We start from the raw sequence: 25,552 nt of genomic DNA, 5'->3' as shown, positions 1-25,552 counted from the left end.
ATTTCTCCAAATTTAATTATACGACTTTTTTAAGCTCAGATTTGGTTTTATCGTCATAATTTTAGGCGGGATACAATTTTTCATATTGTTTGAGACTGTATTTTAGATTTTATCGAGAAATGAAGTTTGAAAACTTGTAAGGGATTTGACCGCAAAAATCGTTTCGGGGGGAAACTTTACCCCCTTAGTCGCCAATCACGGTCAAATCCCTTATAAAGTTTTTATCTTTATGTCGTCATAAAATCAATATCGTGAGCAATATCATAATGAAAACTTACAAGTAGACTAAAATCATTGCTGTCAATCCGAATCTGAGGTCAAAAATTTTGTACAAAAGAATATTTCAAAATGAGGCCGTAAGTCGAATTGGTGTATTGTTTTCTGAAAACCTGTGAAAACCGGTGCCCATATGTTTCCCCCTATGCGAAAAAAACCGGTGGCTAAAAAGCATATTCGATATCGATATCTAAAGCTCGAAAGGATGGACGCTCTAAAACAAAATGATACAAAATGGAATACGGATGCAAATAAGAATCTGAAGTTTTCTATTAAGGGGACTAGAAGTTTTCTCCTATGTACGACTTTGTACGTTTAATTTTTGGGTTAATGAGATTCAGAATTATTTTTTCAGGCCTCAAATATGATGAGAAAAGTTTTAAAGAATTTTAGAAAAAATTCAAAACTTTCTTGTGCATGGCGAGATAAAATGCTACTTTTGGTCAGTTTTTTTGCTAGAAATCATTTTTTGGATTGATGGTTTGAGCTACAGCATGAGCACCTATATCCTAAATATATTTGGGTACCCACATGGAGGTTTAAAACATTTGTGGAATAGGGAGCCATGGCGTCACGAACACCCAAATGGTGCAGCATCAGCATCCTAACTTGCTGCGTAGCACATTGGTCCCGGAAACTAATTGATGTTATGCGCAGGAGGGAGACGCAAACTGGCTTTACAAACTTCCTTGTCTACTTGTCTAGTTTCACGAAAGAAGAATATTGATAGCAGTCGGGGAAGAGACCAGAGAGACTAGATTCATGCTTGATCTTTTATTTATTTTATTTGTTCAACTCAGATATTTAGACAGTAGGGAAGGTGACAGTCTATCGAAAAAGACTACCAGGCTCCCAACATGGCAGTAGAAGAGGAAGAAGTTTTGGCAGTTTTGCAAGGTTGATTCATTTTAGAACTTTCACTTTAAACCACCACAATTTAGGCGTTGAATGATCAAATAATGCGAGTTGAAATTTATGATCATTATCTTAATTTCAATTTATAATGATTAACGCTAGGTAAAGCAAAGTATTTTACAGGGTCTTCTTAACAACACGAAAGACAGAATAAGGCCTAACACCACCCTGTTTTGACTGCTCGAGAGATACACAAGTCCTTCTAACTACCGTAAAAGACCTGTTAAGCTCCCACGCTCTATTAAGCCCCCCTCTCTATTAAGTCCCCTCTTATCAAGCAAAAACTCTTAATAACCCCTACTCTCTAATAAGCCCCTCACTTTTAGGCCCCCTCTAGGACTGAAAGAAATAATAAGCCCCCCTGGGGGCTTAATAGAGCTTTTACGGTAAATATAATATTGTTCTGTAACTTACTTTTTTCACTTACCATAGGCAGGTTTCTATTTATTGGTATCTTTTAAGCATTCATCCATGGTTTGCAGGTTCTTATATGTCTTCTAATTGCATTTTAATTCATTATATTATGCTGGAACCTGAAGCCTTGCTTTTTAGCTTTTCTTATTTTTGACCTGATTGTACTGCACCACCAATCCCCTTAATGAAAACTACTTTGGAAGAGAGGGTAACCAAGGATGTTTAAATTACCCATTTATGTGAAAGTTTTTACTGTGTATGGAATCATGATAAAACTCAAATGAAAGAAGAGGCTTAAACCACACTCAGCTTTATTTATTTTACTGTTAATTTAGACAGTCCTGTAAGGAAAGTAGGGTATCATTATGCTCTTACACACATCCTCCTGGTATTAGTGCCACTCTTGAATGATTGCCCCCTAAAACAGTTAAAAATGTAATGAGTATCCCCCTCAAATGAGCATTCCTACCCTCAAATGTTACTTTGTTCCTTTTTTATAAGGATGATGCTTACATCAATGTTGAAGGAGAGACATGACCTTGAGTGAAGAAAAAATTTAGATCAGACAGATTTTCCAGCAAGCTAGTATTCTCTATGAAGATATCAATAGATATCATTAACTCATGTCATCATTTATATTTTTCTGATTTTCAGCTGTCCTCAGTTACTTAAACATCACACTGCCTTCCCAGCAACTATCACCAGATGCCCAGATGGGAAGGGAAAGTTTGTTAAATAAAGTGGAAAATCTTGTTGATAAAATAAATGCGACTAAATCATCTGTCAATCAAGGAAGTGACAATGTTGATGGCATAGTAACTGCTCAGCCTGATGGTTTGTATCTCCTTTCATTCATCCCTTTTTCCAACCACACTGGGTAAAAATCATTAACATATTAATCAAAAAACTAACAATTTAAAAAAATTAACTCAGTCATCACGCGGAAACAAATTCAACTCTGATCATTTCTGAAAATGTTGCATCAAATTGTTTGGTTCAACTCTATTTGCAAAGTTTATGGTTCATGACATGTGGTAACATTTTTCAATTGGCAAATGGCACTGATTTGGCAGGAGTGATGGCACAGGGAGCAAGGGGCTGCAAATTTTTACGCAAGGGCTTCTTATTTGTTGGGTCTAGAGAAAATTTCCAGTAAGATATCGTAATTTGGTTGTTTATTTCATCTTTTTTGTCTTTGGCAAAGGCAATTGATGTAGGCCAGAAAAAGCTTCTTAGGTTTCTCTATATTGATTCCAACATCAGTTCAGTTTCCTAATGATCACATTAAGCGTGATACTCAAAGTATCAACTTAGAACCGTTCTGTTCTATACACCAAATAGCATAGATTCCAACATCAGAGAGTTTTCGCCAACATGGTCGGATACAATATGATTTCAAAGTCTTTTTTATGTCAAAAGGCTATTTCACCATAGATACTGTTCTTGACTAGGCAAATATTATAACTTCTAGTGTACATGATTTCTTAGTAGGCTGGGAATGAGGTCTAGTACGAGGATGGCTCAGTTGTTAGAGGAGCTGACTACAGACCCAAGGGTCTGTGGTTTGAGTCCCCCGGCATGACCAGACTTTCACTTAGAGTGAGGAGAGTTGCCAGCTCTCTGTAATTTCCAGGTGAAGAAATCACAAGGTGTGGTTACATCGAGAGGAAGGACCAGGACACTGCTTGATAAGCATATGCTTCTCGGTGTCGTAAAAACTGCCTTCGGATGCTAGGTAGAAACAAATACGACAGGTCGTGATCTGAGCAAAGGCACATTTGCTCTACTGGATAATTGTTACAGTAATTGTATTTCTCCATGAGGTACTCTGTGTTTGACTCTAAGCAGGTGATGTCAATACACAACATTTCTCTCTGACTACCAACATGCTTATACGTTTGACCCTTCTGTCCTTGTAAGATACCTTAGAACACCCCGTTAAGGCCAAATCCTCCTAAGATGAGATATAAGACAGCAGTTAATCTAATTTGACTTGCCAATCTTGATGGATGTTATATGCTGTTTACACAATGTCAGGATGACATAAAAAATTGACAGAACAACTGCTGAAAAACCATTCTTTGTGAGGTACATCGCTCTGGTGCATGCTATCTTATTTTGAATTTTTCTGTTTGCAGTTAGATACACCTACATCTGCAGTTACTTTGAATATAAACTTCTGCACCTTGAATGTTTGTCTCTAGTGCCATCCCTGTGATTGGGTAATCTTTATAGTCATAGACTCAATTTTCTGTTTTTTCTTTTTGATCCACAACTGTTAATTGCTAAACTTTTAGTTTGCGATCTATGTTTCAAAAGTTTGCCCTTTTCCAAAGCAGTTTTTTATTTCAGTATCAAAAAGTTGCTTGAAATCAAAATTAATGATATGGTTTGGGGGCACATTTTACAATCTTTTTCCAGCAACAGAATGTTTGCCCCGTTATTAGTGAGAAGTGTCTTTTGTTATCTAAAAAGTACTACTTTTGCATGACCCTTTGATGCAAATTATTTCCCTTTTTCACAACACCATCTACAGGGACACCTGAACAACGAAGAGGCTAGGAGGGCAGGCTTGATTACAAGGACATTTTTTGGGAAAAATCTCCCAGCTACTAACACTTCTTTTGTAACTGTCTCTTTGTTTCGATCTTCTATAGTATCATGGAAATCAGATAACTTTTGGCATAAGATATTTCAAGATCTTTGCAAATATCAAGAAAGGTCTCTATGAATAGGCAGTACAGTCAGAATTTCATTTGATCTTTTCGATTATTACAAACATCTGATGTAAAGGGCACTTTTATGAAAAGTGCACCTTCGCACTCCTTGCCCCTCCTATCAAAAGGCAACAAGGGAGTTGCCCCCTGGACCCCCTCTCCACGTCACTGACCATCTATTTTTTTAACCTGTTTCTAAGCCCCTTGGTATGGGTAGCAGAAGCCTTGGTATGGTCCCCCCCGTTTGAAATGCTTTATATAATCAATATACCTAAACGTTGATGTATTTTAATGAGTAGATATATTTATTTTCACTCTCCTATCTAGTTGTCATTAATTTTGGCCTAATTTCATTGACTGTCCTGGCTTATCATGGCAAGAAGGCAATGGTCTTCCCACCTCTACTGTTAGCTTAAGCTATTATTATTATTATTATTATTATTATTATTATTAAATCCATCTTGATGAAACTCATGAACATTTCTATCCGCTGCACCTACTATATCTTCTGTCTTCGAAACAAACCATGGCTAAGCCCCGAACTGATTGACTTCTGAAAATTGTAATGCAGATAAGCCAATTATATGATGCCTGTAAAAGTGAGTCGTATAATTGTAAACCTAAAATGTATTAAGTGAAAATGAGATGTTTAAAAAAAAAATTATTATTCAGTTTTACTATCAAATATCTTAGCAACTCCCTTGCCACGCGAAAGAACCTATCTAAATGGAACATTACTCAGTTGTCCGATTGCTCTTTTTGCCATATGCCAGAAACGTGAACTTCCTAGCACAGTCTTTAAAAGCTATACCTAATTGCTCTCTTTATGCAGACCTTTCAGGTTATCTCTCACCCTCTATCGTAACAGGAGACTCTTCCCATCCTGATCTACTTCTAGTCACTTCTGACCATCGGCTATTCATACTCGAGCTTACAGTAGGATACGAAACTAACTTGGATGTTAATGCTAACCGCAAAAGAGAGAAATACTTGAATCTCATTCACAGCCTAAGCTCAGCTTATTCTTCTATCATGTTTGTTAATCTTTCTATCAGTTCCCTAGGTATCTTTGGTCTCTCCTGCTCCTCTTTCATCGACATGTGCAACGCTCTAGATATCAGCGAGAATCATCTCCGCTTCATGATCTCCAAACTACCCAACGTCACTATCCGTACTACCTACTACATTTTCTGCCGCAGAAATAAATCTTGGAATAATCCTGAACTTCTTCAATTCTAACGATCTCTACTATTGACAACTTCTAAAACAAACAATGACAAACACACTTTTTCTTATTTTCTGTCAATTTATTTTGTTTGTGTTTGTAATAGTCTTTTTTTTGTAAACCCAGGCTAGCCAATTGCAAATTACCTTTGTAATAGTGAAATTTGTAATTGTAGTTTTAATTGAATTGAAAATGAAAAGTTTCCATTATTATCGAATATTTATACAGGACAATACTTCAGTAGTGATATGCATATATACATATTTACACTGTTTTCCTAGTAGTCCTGTTAAAATAAAAACAATAAACAAAATAAAAAATTAGTTTACAATCGGCATTCATAAAATATAATTTGAAAGCAAAAAATAAGCTACCCTGAAAAATGATAATGAAACAAAGTTAGGTAATGAAAATAGTTTCAGTTGAAGATGGAAGAATATTGTTAGCTTTTATTAGGCCTTAGATCTCATTAAAAAACACACCAATGCAATTGAGGAGGTTAAGAGTCTGTATAGGGTAAGGTATATTTGAAAGATAAAAACTCTACATATGAGCAGATTTAACTTAAATTTGGCTTATTTCCTTTGTAAGGGCCAGTCCTTGTTTGTTGCTTCTGTACCAAAAGTATGGGTGCAAAAGTACCATTCTTTTATTCTTTGATCATCATGTTGATTTGTAACATTTTGTTATGTTGAAGTTCTTGAAAACAAGATTGATGAAGTTGACCAACGACAAAGAATGAGTAGCTACATTGATATGACACAGTTTCAAGCAAATCTACAAAACCCTGAATCAATGCAAGGTCTGTTGCTCTTTTGAAAATATTCTTTGTGTATCTTTTGCACTAGCTGGGCAAAAGTATTGCATCATGTCACAAAATGAATGCATTGCACCAACATCTTTTAGCCAGCCAAAGATCAATTATATTTAGCAAGTATAAGGCAAGTTTTAAGATGACTGTCTAGGTAGAAAATTACGAAAAACTTATCAAGGTATAGAAATAAATATTAAAAACTGCAAAAACATTCCTGATTTTTCTTCTTTCTCAACGATACCCCCATTGTTCCTAAACAACAATTAAGCTATAATGACATAAGTACCAAGCACAAACTATTTGAAATGATCAAAATGAAGACATGAAACTCAAGTTTATCTGGAAAGACCTTCCTGAAAGACCTTTGAAAAAGAGGAAACAATTAATGCTGTGACAAAAAATTTTTTGGTTTCATTTTGATCCTGCTATTTGTTTTTGGATTTTCAATCTGCTTCATTAATTTTGCTAAATATCAATTTTCCAAAACTTTTCAAAATGTTTAGCATCATTGCCGAGGGGAAAGTTTTCACTGAAAGGCCCTCAGAGAAGTGAAAATTGATGCCCTGTTTTATTTTGATCTTTCAATCTTGCAAAAATGATTTGGTAATGTGCCATTGCCACATGTTGACACAGTGTTTGAAGAGTAAATTGTTTTGGTTTTATGCTAAGAAACTCTTTTTATTTCACCAGCTAAGCCCTATTCTGTTTCCAGGGGTGCAGCTAGCAGGGTGTGTAGGGGTATTATACCCCTCAGTTTTGTATGAGTTGGTCCACAAGATTCTTAGTTTGTCAGTAGAGTCTTCTTTTTGCATGCGAAAAAAGCACTCAACATTTTTCTTCATCTATGTTTTCTGCAGTAAATTTTACTGCTGCTGACCTTATAACCCCCTACTCTGGAAGGCCAAGCAACGCTACTGGCTGTTTAACAAGGTAGCAAATTTTTATTTACTTCTAGAACACAAAGAACACCAGGAAAATGATGCATTGCAACAGGAAGACTATGAAGTGTCTGGTGTAAGTGAAGTTACAGAGCTACTGGAAGAAGATGAGGCTGAAGATGAAGAAACCTATGATGGTAAGGCTGTGTTTCTGAAATAGGACTTGAATGATGATAAAATGTTACTGGTCCTAACCACACAATGAAGTAGAAATTTTTTATATATTCAATTAAGTCATATACATATTACAAATAAATCTGTAAGTCATGCTATAGCTGAATCCAGTCAAGAAGTACCTGGATAACTCAGCATTTAACTAAGTTGGACTGGTTATAAGTTTCTGTAAGATTTTGCTACAAATATTCTAATCAATAAACATCACTAAAGTTGTACCAAACCCGAGAAGAGTCAAAATATTTTCAGACCAGCTAGTTTTTTCATGTCCCAGTTGTCAAAGAAACTCTACCTTATTAGAACTGCCATGTTGAATTTCTGAAAAAATCAAATCTTTGTAGTCAGACTCAGAGGATATCCTTATTCACATGCTGTTAAAGTAGCAAACCACAATCAAGACAAAATCCGCAGGGTTTTTGTGCTATTATTCCATAATTCTATAAACAATAGCAATGTGATGTATGATTGCAACCATGCAGCCTGTGAGTACCATTGTGAACATATTTAATGTACCCAACTTTAAAAGCTGTTAAGTTTCAATAATGATACAAATTTAGAACAACACCTAAATCATTTTAACTCTTAAAATTTTGATAATTAGGACTTTTGACACAAGTGTAACTTACTATGAAATTCACTAACCCCAGACATATGATAATCGTTTTCTTTTTCTTAAGTTGACATTAGTCATATCATTTTCTTACCCCTTTCAAACTGAATACTCAGTATTCATCTGTGTATCTGTATACCAAGTATAACCACTGTTAGATGCACTACCAATGCTTTATAATCCATTAAGTAACAATGCCAATAATTTTGTACTTAAAAAGCTTTGTTCGTTCACAATTTGTTGTTTGAAATTATGAGCTTTTGTACCTAGATATCGCAAACAGTATCATTCATTCAAATGGCACTTCCAAGTCATCTGATGAATTATATTCAGAGCTCACTGAAGATGAGTTGCTCTCAAAACTCAAAGGCTTTGAAAACATAAGTGCCAAAAAAATGGCCGAGGCTTGTACATGCAGTGGTATGTTTTAATATTTTTCACTCATTTAAGATTTTTCATGTTCTTTTGTTTCTTGGCTTTGTCTTTAAATGTATTTGTCTCTAATTTGTGCATTTGTTAAAATACTAAAGATTCACTGTCTAACACTTCCTCAGGCCTTCCTGGGAATAAATTAGCACAAGTGTGGCATTTCGCACCCCTAAGCTGTTTTAGGCGTGTGATGGAGTGCTATTGGTGTTTTGTCTATGGAGCCTTCAAAGAACCCCATTCTTAAGTCACTTCTTCAGTTTTCACACAACTTTAGCAATAAAATCTCTGGTGGCAAAATGATAAAGGAAGGGAAAGGATATTGCCAGAGATCTTTACTAAATTTGATGCTGAAAGTGTTTTAGATGCAGTTACCAGCAATCCCTCTTGCCAGCAACCATGGTGGCAGTCTTCATGAAATCCTCGAAAAAAGTTAAAATTTTGACCCCAACCTTTAATCGTGTCTCTTCAAGGTATAGGAAAACAGTTTTGAAAACGGTACAATTTGAAAATGGCGCGATTAAAAAATGGCACGATTTGAAAACGGCACGAAACATTCAGTGCAAACGCTTGAAACAGAACAATTCTATTGTAGATTTCCCTTTCTTTGAATGCAAAGCACTATCTTTCTGTCTGCAAGTGTAATAATAATATAATAATGATAATACCTTTTTTACTGTTAGTTTGACAACAGTGTGAACACTAATAAACATTAACATGAAGTAATTTAAGAGATTGCATTATGGAAGTTATTGACTGCAAGCGTTACAGGCGCATTGATTTTTGAAATAACGATCTTTTATAAGAACTTTCAATTGACTTGCACTTTTGGATGATTTTGTTTCATTTGCATTCCAAATCTTTGGACCCAGAAACCCTTGAAAATTTCATGCCTTTGTCACAACCTGCCATTTTCCAAATGTTTTTGCTTTCATATGAAAATGTTACAACATTGAATAATTTGTGGAAGAACCGGACATCCTTGTTGGGCAAATAAGCCATATTGCGCAAGCCCTTCTAGAGAGGGTTGTTTAGCTTTGTGTTGCTCCGTTTATTTTTAATCCAGCTGGCGGTAGAAACTGGTACTGAAACAGTGGCATAAAAGAATAGCATACAGAAAGCGAGCTATCCAGCAAGAGGCCATTGGCAAAGGCTTTAAAAAAACAGCAGCTCCTCAAAATGATGGGAGCCTGACGATCTGCTAACACAGGTCTTTGATAAAAAATTTGTTCTGTCCTGACTACTACTAGCCCTGATGCTATGGTCATTTGGTCCGTGTTTGATTGCATTCCAGTGTTGTCACAACAGCTCTTCAAAATAATTAAGTTGACCCAGTACAGTGGACAAGACCAGTAAAACACATCAAAATAAAAAGCACAAAACAATTTCTTGTTGTTTTGTTACCTTACTAGTTTCTAGCACTTTAGTTAAAAAACGAATGACTGATTACAAAAATAGGTATGTGATTAAACACACTCCTCGGTGTGGGGAGGCCTGTACTAGCGCATGCGAGTGCGATCGCATGCCTTTTCTGGTAAGGCCTGCTTGTTACAATAGACATTAAGCTCTTGTCCTACTTATCTTCTTTATCAGGATAGATTCTCTGTAAAGCTAAGCTGAGTTAGGGGAATTCACCACAGTCTCATTCAGTGTTTGTGTGAAAGCTGCAAATGTGGTATGATGAATCCTTATGAATCACTTGGGCAATCACCCCCTGTCAGCTCTCAGAATCTCGGACTACTTACAATTCCAAAATTCATAAATGCCTTTTCTAACTCTGATGGAATTCAAGAGTTTTAGAACTTTCTACAATTTGGATGTTAAAAGTATTGTCTCTCTTAAGTGTCATGGTCAAGACTTTATTGGAAGATGGATTTTTACCCAGTTGGTGAGGGTCAGCTTTTTGCCTCTGTACAGCTCTATATAGCATTCATAGTAAGATTGATTAGAGGCAAAACACAAATTCAGTACATTTCACTCACATTGCAAGTTCATTACACTCACATTTGAATTGAATGTGCACTCTGTTCTGCAGTTTGCCATTACTTTTCTGCTCACACCCTAGCTAAAGTGTTATTTTTATATTTGTCTTTTATGTTAAAGTTTGTTTGGTTTTAGATTTGTGCTGTTTGTTGTAATATTGTAGTTTTCATCATCATAAGTTTCATATTTACATTATTTTGTTATTGAATGAGAAATTCTGTCTATTTTAGGCTGGTTGATGAAGCAAAAGAAAAAACTTCTTGGGTCTAAATGGCACAAAAGATACTGTGTCTTGAAAGATGAGTTTCTTTTTTATTATTGCCAAGAGGAAGACTCAAAAGCCCTTGGTGTCATTGTACTTCCTGGCCGTATCATAAGCAATGAGAAGTCCTCAAGCAAGGACAGATTTGTTTTCAAGCTGGTTCCTTATGGCAAAGGAAGGTCTACATATTTGGTAAGATGTTATCAACATGTTGCATTAATAAGTAAAATTAATAGGAGAGGCATGAAGCACAGGAAGAAATATTCATGCATTTTCCTAGACTGTTTAGGGGATAGAACAACAGCTAAAAATAGAACAGAATAGAACAGCTAAAAATATACAACAGATTTTCAACATTCAAATCTAACTGATCTATCAATAGGTGGCTTGCTCTGGTGACCCCAGTTAAAGTCACATCAGATTTTGCTTGTAAAGTAATGACTGTAAGTAGAAGGTGACTGTAAATGGTCTACACATGCTTGTCTAAATTTTTTGTGGCAGTAACCAATAGTGACTTCAAACAGAGTTTACTGTAAGCAATCTTCAGCAAAAAAGTGTGAAATCATGTAATTAACATACAGGTTGCATAATACAAATGCCAACCTACTTGACAAAACAGAAAAAGTAGAGCTGTGGCAATGGCTTGTAATTAAGAATACAAGAGAAGACTAGCAGCAACTCAAGCAGTGCAATTTTTTGACAAATTTGAGATTCTGTCAGATAGTTTTTCAGAGTTTAAAGATTGGATGTCTTTGAGCTTGCTTTGTTTTTTAAGAAATAACTTGGTGAGACCATCAGTTTTTCATCCAGTTTGCTTCATTTCTATTTAAAGCCACTGACATAAGCAGAAAATGTTTCAAAAGAAAGCTTTCAATTGGGATTTAATTTATAAAAGTAAAAGTCCTAAGTCAAGTGCACTGAATTGCAAGAATTATTCAAAGTTTTTAATCATTTATGAAGAGCAGAAATAAAGACTGCCGAATATTCACATTATTGTAGTGTATTTTGATATCTTGAGTTTCCTTCACTTGTCATTATTTGAAAACACATGAAAAAAGAACACAAGCATACAACAATTTTGTTAGTGTCTTTTTTTAGTTCAGTGTATCATCCAAGGATGACTATGACAAATGGGATGCAGCTCTATCTCCAATATGTTCACAAAAGTTAAGTAGACTCGAAAGCAAGGCATTCAATCGTCTGGCCTCAAGAATAAGTGGTGACAGTGACGAAGGTAGTGCTGGGGAACCAATCAAGCCACCAGCTACACCTGTTGAAGAGGAAATGTATGAGATTTTGCGTAAGTATAAGATTTGTTTTTTAGAGTTTACACTCATGGAAAAGCTCACAAATCAATGGAGGGTGGTGGATTTGTTTGTTGGCATTAAAGCAGGAAAACATGAAACTATTAATAGCTAACACCCCCCCCCCATCCTTGTTGCTTAAATCCATCTTCAAGGATTGTTATTTTGTTTAATTTATGTTTTCGTTTCTGCTTGGTGTGTTGTCATTTAGGCAAACTCTATTATGCAGAGAATCTACAGCCTCTCTGACTGTTACCATACATTATACATAAAAAGGTATATAATCAATACCTAATTTTAATCTTTTCAATTTATTGTAGCTGATGAGGCTCATACCACAGAATGTCAGCAGAAAGGGATTGTCACAGGAGGTAATTGGCAGCTTTTTCGAGGTTTCTGCCGTCTTGAGTTTTGAGATTTCGAAAAGTTTTTAACTTAACCCTTAATGCAATAAGTCTACTGTGTGATTAGTTGCATATTTTGAAATTCAGTGATTGGCAGAGTCATTCGCTTTGCTTGATGACTATAGTTGAAGAACAGAGGGAGCTAATAAGTCTAAAATTAACATTTTGTCTACTTTGAGATCAAATCAGGATCAAGTACAGTAGAAGCCCACATGAAAGAACCTGTTTTTATAAGAACCTTGAGGCTGAAATTTAATCTTTTCAAACCCATAATTAAGAACCCCTAAGAGGCTGAAATTTAGAACTGTTCTTATATATAAATACATAAAAAAATGGTCTTTAGGAAGGTATTTTTACATGCTATTCACATTGGCAAATTAAACCAGCTTAAAATAAATCAAGTTATGGTAGGTTGCATTCAAATTGGACAATCTAGCAACACAAATTCACTTGATTGCTTGAATGTGAAAAAGAAAGCTTTGGTGTGTCTGTTCGAATTTTGGCAGTATAAAACATTGTTAATGTGTGCAAGGCTTGTACGTATATTAGAACCTCGTTGAGGACCTTTTAGACTGGAATTTAGAATAGCAGCCTGTTAATAAAGAACCTATCCAGGCTGCAAGATAAAAACCTAGGTTCTTTTATGCGGGTTTCTACTGTAAGGGCCACTAACTGACTAACTTCCACAGATTATTAAAGCATTTGCTATAAAGCAGGGGGTTTTGTATGATATAATTTTTTATTAATAGAGGATGAAACTTATGATGATCATATTGGTAATACCTCTGCTCTCAGTATGCATGCAGGCTCAGCAGGTATCATTCAGGTTTTATCAACATTCAAGATTTTTTAACATTAAAATAATGTTTACTAGAAAGTCCAAAGAACTTCAAAATCCTTTTTTATGTTGTCCTTTTTCCAAAATATTGAACATATGAAAATTTGTTTTGTTTCCTAATGTGACAGAATTTTAAACCATTTGAATAGTCTGCCATACCCATTTAGTTGTAAGGATTACAATAATGAGAGAAGAATGTTATGGTACGTTTTGAACTTAATACATGCATTCATGTGTAACATTGACTTTAAACAAGAAACAAGTTATCTTATATTTGTTAAAGTATGTCTTTTTATTTGGTTTAGAAGCTGGTGACGACTTTTATGAGGGTATTCCAGGAGAGTATTTTGAATCTGAACCAGCTTCACTTGATGCTGCCCCTAGTGAGTTTAAAGATTTTTTGTCTTTGTATGGCAATAAAGGTTGTTACGCAGGTCTCTCTCTGGGATACAGGCTATGAAAAGTTTAAGTCTAATATAAATTTTCAATACTTTTTGCTTGTATCTTGTGAGCTAAATAAATAGCATTCAAGCTTAAGGGTTCTCATATTATCAAATTATTTTCTTTCTTCTCTTCTGCTTTTCAGTTAATATTTGAGACTAATACAATAACAGGTGTAAAGCCATTTTTATAACAATAGATGTAAAGTCATTTTCTCCTTCAGGAGAATCTTGTGCTGACAGGTTGACTTGAGTTTGTGATGTTATTGGTTGATTTTTGCTTATACTTCTCAGCTATATTTCAAAAACACCTCTACCAATTTTATCATATTCATTTTTCAGTTGAAGAAGACATTTATGACACCATTGATCCTATTTTGATGAAAAAAAGTAGTCAAGCCGCATTTCCCCCTCGACCATTGCAAGAACCTGTACCTGTATCTCCAAACCCAGTTGCAACACCACCGCTGCCACCAAGCCTCCCACCGAGAGGTACTTATGTTACTTATAACAACTTATTTTTTATTTTTCTTTATGCTCTTTGTAATAGACATTGTTGAATGATTTTTAATTCCATCATATCCATCGTATTTGAGACAAGTGTAAAATGCAGGTCATTTAGGTTACAAAACGAAAGTTAATTTTGTAACAGACATTGTTGAATGATTTTTAATTCCATCATAATTTAAATCCATCGTATTTGAGACGAGTGTAATATGCAGGTCATTCAGGTTTACAAAACGAAAGTTAAATCATGTAGCCATAAAGCTAAGGCTCTAGACATACTGCTGTTTTTGCAAATGGTGAAAAGAGATGCACAGCCCCAGTGAAAAAACTTGCAGGATCCTGTGGGATCCTAGATTTTTAGTATCCTGGAAAAGATGCTACCAAAAATCCTGCAAGATCCCGTGTGCATAGGATCCTAAACAATATCCTGTAGGACAAACACAACCTAAGATCTTACACAGGATCTTACCAAAAATCTTACCGGATTCTAAAACAGGATCTGGAATAGGATCTTGCTAGGATCCATAGTGACATTGTAGGATCCTACAAGAACTAGATCAGGATTAGGATATTGGATTGTGACATGGATCCTGTCAGCATCTTGAATATAAAGATGGGATCCTAAATATTCTTAAACAGGAATAGGCATAATTGGTTTTTGACTATTTTATGTTTTTGATTTATGTTCATTAGTTGAAAATACTACTTTGATTATTTATTTATCAGAAATAGTTTCTCTTGGTGATCACTGATGGAGCTGTGAATAGATGTTCTTTTTCCCATGCTATTTGTATTGCTTTTTCATATTTTAGGTCAGCAGTTAGACCAAAAAGAAACATTGCCACCTCCCTTACCTCCAAGTATTCCAAAACGAGATACACCTTTGCCTCCTGTTATTCCAAAAAGAGATTCAGCTTCAAAGCCAACAGAATTGATTGAAGAAGAGCCTCCAGAGGAAGGTCAGTTTTCACCAACTTCATTATAAATTTCCTATTCTTATCAAGTATGAATTATTGAAAAATTCCTTTTTTTACTATTGGTACCATGTCAAAGAATAATGAAGATGGTCATTCTATTATGGGTTTGTTCTACAAAATAGTCATTCCTATCTTAGGTTTTAATCACTTGTAATTTTACAGAGGAGCCACAATTCCTAGCATCTTCATTATTTTTATTACTTAATGGTGTGATTTAAAAAGTTCACAGTCTTTTGTGAAAATCTTAATCACCAAAACAAGACATTGTAAGTGGTCCTGCAGTCAAGTTTGGTTATAATATGAATTAAATTGAGGATAAAATTGAATCTTTATTGTTGGTGATTGCAATCTAGCTTTCTTTCTTACTCTTGCAGAAGAAGAAGGACCATCTGAAGATGCTTTCTCTTATGATAATGTATATATTGGAACTGATAATCATACAGCAGCTGAATCAGATGAGCTTGAATTTAAATGTGGTGACTTAATTTATGTATTGGAAAAGATCAACCCAAACTGGTGGATTGGCTGCAAAGAAGACAAGGTTGGCTTGGTTCCAAGCTATTTGCTGATGGCTGGTTTTGCACACTGATGTTTATCTAGTTTGTCTCATTAGGCTGGCGAAGTTAATATTTCAAAGCACTATGCTTCTCAAATAGAACCTGAGCAGGGACACTGGAACGACCAAGTGGCAGGCTTAAGTAAAAGGGCATTTAAAAAATAATTCCAAGCTACCAACAATTCTTTTGTAACTGTCATTTTGTTTCACAGATAACGCAGTGCAGTCAGAATTTCACATGAATTTGTTGATAATTACAAAGGGCTGATGTCAATGGCACGTCTATGAAATCTATGAAAAGGGCACTTTGCCCCACCTTGACCCTCCTATCAAAGGGCTGCAGGGGCAATTGACCCCTTGCATCCCCCTCTTCCGCATCCCTGCACCTAAGGCTTGTAAAGTATATAAATTTTTCTCAAAAACTGTGGCATCTTCTTTAGGGCTTTTATTTACTTTTTATAGAATTATTGTAGACAAATAGATAATAGGTATCTCTGTAATATACATTTATTATTTTAGAATCAATAATCACATAAAATACTTGTGTTATAGTTCCTTTTTCTTTGTGATGTCTCTAACCATGGGTATCCGGTTTTGAAAATGATAGTCATGATAAATCAATTTAGTTTCTAGTGCAAATTTTATTTCCTATTTTATTATCAAACTTTATCTGAGGGCAGCTGCCAATTTGGTGTGGTTTGTATTTGAGAAAATACTATACACAAAATATCTAAATCAAGGCCGTTAAAGAAACATCAAGAATTATTTCAAATACAAGGCCAGGATAGGTTGTCAAACTGGAATTCTTGCCGGTTTTAGATGTGTTTTATCTAGCTAGTTAAAGACACACAAATTGACTGCAAAGAATTTAATCTACTCGTTTTTAGTACAGTGTTTTAAGGTAAGGACATGGAAAATATTTGCTTGTGCAATTCTTATCATGTCTCAAGGATGTTCCTCCTTATAGCAACATATCTTTTGGCTAAATGCATCTTACGCAGAAATTATATACTTTTTGTAAACCGTCAAGTAAAAATCAGTAAAATGATTAATGTTGCCTAAAAAGTACTGTATTTAATTTTAGGGACTATATGTCATATTTGTCTGATCAATATCTTCCCAAGTGCTGAACCTTGTCAATAAAATTGCAAATGGTGAACTTTAATTGATTTTAGAATAAGAATTTTAGATTATTTTGTCCGTTGTATTTGGGGCAAAATTGTAAGAGAGCATTATTAGATTCTACCAAGAATGTTTCATTTCATCCTTTGCCAATATTGTAATACCTGAAAGATTTTATCTTCCACTGTGTGTTCTTCAAGTGTTTTCTTCTCAATATTGTCAGGTAGGACACTTCTCCTGCTCGGAAACCTCTCTTATGTTCTTTTCAAGGATGATGTTGTGACCCTCAAACAAAAAGTATGCCTCAAAATGTTGTTTTTTGAAGAGTAAGGGGTACCAAAAGATGTCATCAGGCCACATATCATCGTAGGGGATTTTGTCCAAATCAAACCATCTTGGCTGCATTTCTGAAATAGTAAAATTCAGTTAAATTACTTTTCTGCTTATGTGATACTAATTTGTAAATTAGTTTGTCGATATAAAGATAATATTTTTCTAAAAGCAGGCTTTCACTTTATTTTCTCTAGTTGCAAGGCCTAATTTGTAACTGGTTACATTCATCAAAGTCCTTTTTAGCTACTTTGATTCCATCACTGCATGGAAAACAATGTTAATTCAGTTGTAACCATTATTTTGTTGGACTATTTTTGGTTTCACAACCATTTGCTTACTAACTAACATTCAGATAAGGCTCAATCCCAGTTCCATATGATTTAGACCCACACAGTGATAGGGTGTCTCAAATAATTCCACTTTAAAGGGGAAATACAAAGAGGAATACAGTATGTTCTAACAATGCACATTTGATCCCTTAAGTTTTTATCAAAAATGAATTTATTTCTCACAGTTTAAAAAATTTGAGGAAGCAGAAATTAAGATGGGGTGTTTATAAGAGAAGGGCTACTTGTAAGTTTACTTGTAAGGAGAAGTAGATAGATCAACATTTGATATTTAATCCAATCCTGTTTTGTGAAAAAATCTGGTTAATTTCGACATCATATTATATCAATATAATTACCTTCAGTTTCTGTAGGAGTTCCCTCAAAATTCTCACAGATAAAAAGATGAACCTCTAGTAGCTGTGTTTCACCCTTGAACTCAAAAATTATCTTGGCAAGATGCTTAGGGTCTTTGATATGCAAACAGCACTCTTCCGACGTTTCCCTGTGGAAATTATTGATAATAACGAAATAAGAATCTTTATTTATAGTTAGCAGCTACAAAGCAAAAAGGCCAATTTGTTCTAAATACTAGCAATTTAATGTTAAAAAAGCCACAAAGAAAACCCTGCCCCTGATCCATAGCTTTCACATAACTTAACATAGCATTGAAATTAAATGTTTCAGTGACATTATTTTCATTTCTAATACTGATAGCTTTTTATCAAACTTTAATGCAATTGGGGAATTTCCCCATATTCTCTGTCCCACAGATCTGATGGTGCATACCATATTTCTACTAAAAAGGGACCCTCAAGGGTAGGTGCTAGAGAAAGTATGGAATGCTATTTATCTAAGCTATTCTCAGAGTGTCTTGGTTTTGCACTTCACATTTTATGGCCTTTTTTGTAAAGATTTTCTCTATAACAGATGAATTGAGAGTATTCTTAGTTCTAAAAATTTCAGTGTTTTGGTAGCATTCTCTTTGTTTCATGTCTGGTAGCAAGTGATCAGCAAGTGCAATGATTGATCCTTTTGTGAAATTTATTGATTTTATCACTTAAGCTCTGATTTTGTAACATCAAGGCCAAGGGACAATAAATAATTGGGAGATAATGAAAAAAAATTATTAGTTGCTGTTTCTGCAAGAGCTACATATAGGATTTCATTTCTGGAACCCCTTAATCAACCAGAGTCAAATAAATGTTCTCTATACTTTTGCAAAAACCTCATTATCAAATGTTTACTACATAAGAGATTTAGATTGTATATTTCTAAATAGATATTCATGCATCCCAACTATCATATTGCTTTGACAAACATTACAGGAATCTGAGGTTCTCAAAAGTGATAGGCATGATCATAAGTTTAAGCATAATTTTTCTGCTGAAACATTTATTTTGAAAATAAAAGTGATCAAATCTTGCACAAAGACCTAGCTACAGCTTTGACAAGCATTATCATGACAAGCAGAGCTATTTTCACTTGTTTTGTCAGTAAGCTCCAACAGCCACATTAAAAGCAAATCAAATAGCATTTATTTAGGTATTTAAAACATTAATAGATGTATGGCTGCACAAGTATACTATAATACTTGCAACGTTTTACTATTTTTGTTGTTGAAGTATGTGCTTTTAATAGCACCATCTTGTGTATACCCTATATCTGTCAGCTTAATTGTAGCCCTGTCTGTAAACTCTTACCAACCATTTTCCTTGTGACTGTCGCTAATTGATAGTCTTAATATAAGAACTGTTTGGCTCAGGTTTGTCTAAGATGAAAGTGGCCTACTTAAACATGTGATATTTGTATTGATGCTTGCATATGCATCTGCTATGCGCATAGGTCACAGGGCACGAGTAATTGCAGTTGGGCCATTTGATTTTCATGGTGCCTGAATCCCCTACGCAGCATATGAAACATACTTCACTGTAAGTACTTCACTGTAAGTATCTAAATAAAGATACTGGATCATCAAGCTTTTATTAAATTGGTAGGTGTTTTTAAAATAGCACAATTAGCTATAAAACCTAGGCAAGTTGGACCTTTTTGCTGCATCAAGCAACCGCTCGCCTTCTTGAACTTTCCCACCAAATCCATTCCATCGGCCTTTTCCAAATCCCCGCTTTTTCATACCAAGTAGAAGCTTATTATTCCTCATAATCATTACCAGTGTAAACAGTTTGTTTGGTATATCATTCTTTTCAGGATCCATTACAACTGTCTTCCAGCCCAGAACAAAAATTTACAAGGTCTTCCAAAATTGCGATTTAGATAGCTTAATGTTGAAAGTTTGTGTTTATTGGTTTATGGCAGAGAAGCTGCAAATATCTTAATTGAGATGCATTATCAAGTTAGATGCATTTGTATGTAAAGCCTCAGTATGTCTCAGTATGCTTTCCCGCGTATTTTTCTACCTTCGTGAAAATGAGGCCATCCTAAACTGGAAAGAGGCAAACATTACTCGATTCTTGTCATCAAAAGAACAACTGGAAAAGGTACCTCAAACTTTACAGTTTTTTCACCTTTCTACCAACTTGCATGTCTTGCAGACATATTTAGCTTTTAAAACATGGATGAGATACTCGTGTGTATAACACAGTCTGGATTCTGTCACAGATTTTCAATCAAATAGTGGAACAGAACGTTTTACATATCATCAAAACAACGCGGAAAGCTGAGTTAACAAGATGCCGAAATCGTGTTTCTGGGGAATATATCGTTCTGGTCAGTTATTTTACTTCACTCTTGATGGCATGGAATGGCGGAGTGAGAAGCCAAATGTGTCCAAGCAAAGTTTTAAAAAGATATCTGCTCTGGATTATTGCGCCTGGGGTTTGGGGGCAGATCAAAGGCTCTACATGTGTTTGTTCAAAACTGACATTCCAGTTCGTGTTCAGGTATCAACATATGAAAATCAGAGGTGGTCTTTGACGAAGCGTTGTTGGTCACAAAAGTCAGTAAGTGTCATTTGCTGGTCAACATGAATGCCACGTTGATAAAATTATCCTTGAATAAAGAATGGGAATTAGGGGAAGACCCAGGGTGGAATCCATGCAAAGCTCACACAGGAATCACGTCAATAAATAATAGAAATACAATTGGAAATAGTTAGTCCACGCAAAATATGATTTATTGGCCATCTGTTCCGAATTCAATAGTAGTTTTTTTTATACAGTAAACTCGTGAAAACTCAAACCCCTCGCATACATTTGCAAAGTCAAATTGATATTCAAATAGCCCCAAATAACCTCAAAAAATCAAATAACCCCACCCCCATCCCAGATAACTTAAACACTGTTCCATATCTCAAACCATTTCTATGTCCCTTGGATGTTTGAGTTATCAGAAGCTTACTGTATTTCACAAATATTATTGGATAGAATTGCTCTACTTACCAGCAAAAACAAAAATGTTTGACCACAAACAAGACTACAATATCATACAGCCATGTGGAGAGTTTGAGTTGCATTGTATATGATAGCCAAAGACAATACAATTGAAGACAAATAGACAATATAAAGAATATGATACTTTCATAAACAATCAAAGATAATGCATTGTGCCTCACCACTGCCATGCCATTGCACCAAAATTTCAATAATACACCCTTTGCTAGGTGATGCTTAACTTATACCAACACCACACCAAAAAACACAACTCATCTCCAAAGATCTCTGGGATTTGCTACATGGACTAAACTCTGGGGGGATTCATTTATTTTGCAGAAATTCTAAATACAGAGTAATTACTTTTTGTTTGAAACATCAACATTTTTATTGCCATAATTGACCTAAATATAAGACTACTTTCCAGGGCCTATTTTAGTGTGCAGTATTACACACTTTGTGCAGTATTAATTTAAAAATGTGCAGTATTGATTTCGAAAATGTGCTGTATTGAATTTTGGGATTTGTGAAAATGTCTAATTACCGCTATCCCAGATTCTTGCTTTGTTCACAAAATGTGAATTTTCCCCGTCAGTTCGATATAGAGGTCATGTATTGCAAATCTTGTATGACCACCGGAAAGACTCTCTAATCAAAACTTACAACAAAACGAAATGACTAGAAATTTCCAAAAATTGCAACAACAAAATTTCCTATAAAAAATGTAGTTATAAATGTGCAGTATTAAAAATTTCTTAAAATAGGCCCTGCTACTTTCTCAAGACTACTTTCAACTGGTTAAGATAAAGAACACCTCCTTACCATCAGGGCCATGATATAATAGAGCTGATGGAAGAAAAACCCAATATAAATGAAGTGCCACTTCTAAAAGGGCAGATTCATGAAATATTATCTGCCAGCACTATAAACACTAAATGATATGCACAATCTAGCCATTTGACATCAAACTATGTTCCTCTCTAGTCTACAATGAATTCATTTCAATTATACAGCCCTATTTTGTGCTTTTGGTGTCACAGATATTTTCCCCAGTAGTTGTAGTTGGAGTACACACCCTATCTAAACTGCGAGAAACAGAGTATTGACAGGTCCCCGCACTTTCCCCAAAATATATATTTTGTTAATACAGTCTATGTGTCTATATCCCTATGTAGTCTTTCATTTAGATTCTGTTTTTTGTTCCAATGTTCTCTGCATGAAAATCCTGGAATAGTTATATTGTTTACATTTTCAGTTTAACTAAAATGAATCATCAATGCTATATAAAACCCATTTGTTGTCAAGGTAATTTGTGAATTGCGTATTGTTGCTGGGGGTAGTCTTTGCATAACTATTCTGAACCATCATTGTAACAGTCCTTTAATTCGAATCCTTTGAACAAAATTTCCAGCATTACACTAGCCCAAACGACCTATTATTTTTGGCCAACCAGAAAAAGCTATGTATGATAAGATAAAACAAATTGTCAATCTTCTTATTGTGTAAGAAGGAAGAACCACAGGATAGGCTGTCTGCCGGATTCTGTGAATCTTGCAATGAGTGTTGTTATGAAAGATATACAGGAAGAAAGCATTACGACGAGGAGAACTCAATGTCATGAGATAAAATATTCAAAATAAATTAACTTTAAGGAATATACTTATATTTCGCCCCGGCAAATCTTTTTATTGGTAGGTTTTATCTTTGTGTTGATAGTGTCAAAATTGTTTCTTTTCTGACTGCAGATTTTTTATTACAGCTGATTGTAACAGATCGCCCAGCTTGGAGCTCTGAAGATGGAACTAAGAATACTCCCAAAGAATCTTTTGAAGTAGAAGCCCATTGGCAGTGGGAAAATGATTGGTTTAAAGATCAGTCAAATGAGTTTGATACTGAGGTGATTATGTGTGTTTTTGTATGATTCATATATCAAAGTTGTATTCTTACAGAGGCGGATCCAGAGTGAGTTCCTTGATGCACAGAACTCAGTCAGTTTTCCAACATACAGCTAAAAATAGTGTTGCCTGAAACAATTAATAGTTAAATTAAAAATTTAAACCTAAAAATTCAAAGTTTCTCAGTCTCTTCAAAATCTTAAAATTGCCAGTTTCTTCTCTGTCGTGATTTGGAAACGATTTTCCAGACGCTGTGGAGGACAACAGCAGTCAATTCTAGAACTCGGAAATAAACGTTTTGTGTCTCAGAAGTGAATGAATTGAAACAATAAACTTTTTGTTTGGAACACGGATGGAACTCAGTCAAAACAGCATCTGGAACTGGGAAATGATACCATATTTGTAAGAGAGCTGTACAATGGCCCGTAGTTGATTGGCTACCTATTGTTTCTGTTCTATTGTGGAACTGCAAAACATTGAATTCGAAATGGCGACTGCAGATGTTTTATACTCACGACCATCACAGCATTCTAGCAGATTATTAAGCATTTGAGATAAAACCAGGAGATATCGTTAATTTTCCAGGAGTGTTAACTACCTTTGCTTTAAATTGCAGACTTTGATGGCACGGAAAACCTATTCTCAGATGGAACACCATATTTTGATGAATAGGCTTGTGTCTTCGGAGGCAAAACAACAAATTACGAGCAAAACAAAAGGGAAAAACTTTGCTGTGGCATCCAAAACAAACAAAGGGTATTGAGAAAGGGAGGGAGTTTAAAAATTTTTCACAGAGGCACTGTTTTTTTGTCGGAAAGAAATCTAGAATCTAGATTTATTGAGTAGATAGTACCTACCCCCCCCCCACCCCCACACCCTCAATGGTACCAAAATGCATAAATATAAATAATAATGTTGTCTTATGCACAATGATCAATGCATTATCTGAATGACCCTAGCCTTGGCCTGGAACTCAGTCAGTTTTTTGCTGGATCCGCCCCTGTCTTACTGCCTGTTTATGTAGGTTACCAGGCAATAGGAAATTTACTCAAAGCTGTACTTTATGACCTTAAGATAATGAAATAGATAATGTCTACATTACTATAAACTTGATAACAAGCAATTGCTAATAGGGAAGCTCTCATCTAAGTTCTTTACCTCCTCTTAAAATGTTCCTTAACAATATTTATCAGCTCCCTGTTGCTAATGAAAATTTTGCCAAACAATTGGCCAAAGAATGCACCAAGAGATGCACCAGCTCAACTCTTTTCAGCATTGCCCTTCATGGACAGTAAAATAGCTTTGTTTACCAACAAAGTAGTCCATTTTTGATAAAAGTTTGGTGGTAAAACTTCAGGCTTACTGTTTTCATCATTTTTAGCCCACATGACAAATATTCTACTTGGCTTGTTTTTCCTTTAGAAGATAGAAACTTGTCACCTATGCTGTTTTTATTACAAATTTTGTTTTTCCTGCCTCTTAACAGGGCTGGCAATATGCTATTGATTTTCCACGAACCTTTAGTAAAAACAGAGGGAAGTTTTCATTTGTTCGAAGGTGTAAATGGTCAAGGTACAAATGTTTCAAAGACTTTGGAAAGTGGATACGTGTGAGTGTATTGTGATCTTTTCATCTTGCAGCATCTGTCTTGCTGGGTACAAAGTATTATGTTTGATATTTGTAGCCTATCACAGGTAAAGAACTTGAAAAAATTGAAAATTATAGAATTCAAAAAATTTGTTTGGCTCAAAAAAGTAACAGTATGTGAAGCTATTACATACATTTCAATACATTATCTAAATATGTCCAGGCTACTTAATTCTTAGATAGAGCAGATATCACAGGGTTATGAAGAATCAATATTTTTCATTGCCAGAAAACCTTTGGTATGATATTGCTATGTCACATTATTTTATTAATCGCAAAATATAAATGGGTGGTGAAATAAATGGTTATGGGTTTGTGCTTGTCATTTTTCTGGAATTTTAATGACACAGGTCCATTGGAAAGAAGATAAAAAGGATCCATTTCAAGATGTTGCAATTGGAGGGTCACACCTACCGCGTCAAATGCCTGGTTACCTAGCAGTCTGGGCATTGACGTTTTGTGGAAAGGTATCTTACAAGTTTTTCCAATGAAAAATTATGGGTTTGAAAGCATAATAACTCAAAACTGCTCTTATGGATATGTGATTATTTCTCCCTCCCCGGGCACCACAATTTTTAGTTTACTTGGCATTGTACAAGAATGTAGAACAGGCCAAATTTTGAGGCTGCGATATAACACTAGTAAATACCTTGCTGTAATTTAAGACAGTGACTAAAGCATTTCTTAAGGCCCTTAGCCCAAGCAATCCAAAGTCATGCTATCCACACAGATAAAAGTGTAACTGGTTTGAGTTAACAAGTACATTAACATGCACGGCTTCACTAGGGGGTGGGACTGGGGGGCTGAAGCGAATTTTTTAAATTTTAGTCTGGGAGATTCATTTATGCCATCCAAGAAGGCTAAATATCCAAATTTTTCTTTAGCGTCGGACCTAACCATGGTGGGTCTTCCTATGTCACTCAACTTGATTCTCAGCCCCCAGGTTCATTTTCACGGCGCAGTCTTTGATTAAGAAACAATAATTGGACGGTGACAACTGTCATATACAAAATGGGCCAAGTAAATGTCTACTTAGATTATTGCCTTTCCCCTCTCCATA

The 25,552-nt window shown here is 35.1% G+C and overlaps 3 protein-coding genes across 6 annotated transcripts in view; 2 read left to right on the top strand and 1 right to left on the bottom strand.

Moving 5' to 3' along the window:
- The first annotated feature begins 941 nt into the window (after positions 1-941).
- On the top strand, positions 942-16,331 carry LOC135692106 (uncharacterized). 2 transcript variants are annotated; one of them, XM_065210141.2, is made up of 13 exons: positions 943-1,173; positions 2,260-2,439; positions 6,245-6,349; positions 7,317-7,436; positions 8,354-8,503; positions 10,723-10,946; positions 11,853-12,054; positions 12,379-12,429; positions 13,212-13,277; positions 13,606-13,683; positions 14,083-14,232; positions 15,060-15,206; positions 15,599-16,331. In XM_065210141.2, exons 1-13 carry the CDS (start codon positions 1,134-1,136, stop codon positions 15,811-15,813), a joined length of 1,728 nt encoding a protein of 575 aa, XP_065066213.2. In that variant the 5' UTR covers positions 943-1,133; the 3' UTR covers positions 15,814-16,331. The 2 variants fall into 2 exon arrangements, with proteins under 2 accessions (XP_065066214.2, XP_065066213.2); XM_065210142.2 differs by lacking the exon at positions 13,212-13,277 and having other exon boundaries at positions 942-1,173.
- On the bottom strand, positions 16,272-19,961 carry LOC135692109 (oxidized purine nucleoside triphosphate hydrolase). 2 transcript variants are annotated; one of them, XM_065210145.2, is made up of 3 exons: positions 19,592-19,961; positions 17,921-18,066; positions 16,272-17,309 (listed from the first exon to the last, which is right to left on the bottom strand). In XM_065210145.2, exons 1-3 carry the CDS (start codon positions 19,774-19,776, stop codon positions 17,122-17,124), a joined length of 519 nt encoding a protein of 172 aa, XP_065066217.2. In that variant the 5' UTR covers positions 19,777-19,961; the 3' UTR covers positions 16,272-17,121. The 2 variants fall into 2 exon arrangements, with proteins under 2 accessions (XP_065066217.2, XP_065066218.2); XM_065210146.2 differs by having other exon boundaries at positions 19,607-19,954.
- A 68-nt stretch (positions 19,962-20,029) lies between these two features.
- Positions 20,030-25,552, top strand: part of LOC135692008 (tectonin beta-propeller repeat-containing protein 1) — a 34,093-nt gene continuing 28,570 nt past the window's right edge. The window contains exons 1-4 of one of the 2 annotated variants that reach the window (XM_089112173.1): positions 20,030-20,521; positions 22,710-22,847; positions 24,332-24,454; positions 24,843-24,959. In XM_089112173.1, the coding sequence (XP_088968299.1) occupies positions 20,252-20,521; positions 22,710-22,847; positions 24,332-24,454; positions 24,843-24,959 (648 nt within the window). In that variant the 5' untranslated portion in view covers positions 20,030-20,251. The remainder of the gene's footprint in view (positions 20,522-22,709; positions 22,848-24,331; positions 24,455-24,842; positions 24,960-25,552) is intronic. The other variant, XM_089112172.1, reaches the window with a different exon arrangement.

This window comes from Rhopilema esculentum, chromosome 13 (assembly GCF_057945365.1).
Source record: "Rhopilema esculentum isolate cy_ngs chromosome 13, ASM5794536v1, whole genome shotgun sequence".
NCBI classification, from domain to species: domain Eukaryota; kingdom Metazoa; phylum Cnidaria; class Scyphozoa; order Rhizostomeae; family Rhizostomatidae; genus Rhopilema; species Rhopilema esculentum.
Note: the sequence above shows the minus strand (reverse complement) of the source record. Positions and strands in the feature narration are given on the sequence as shown.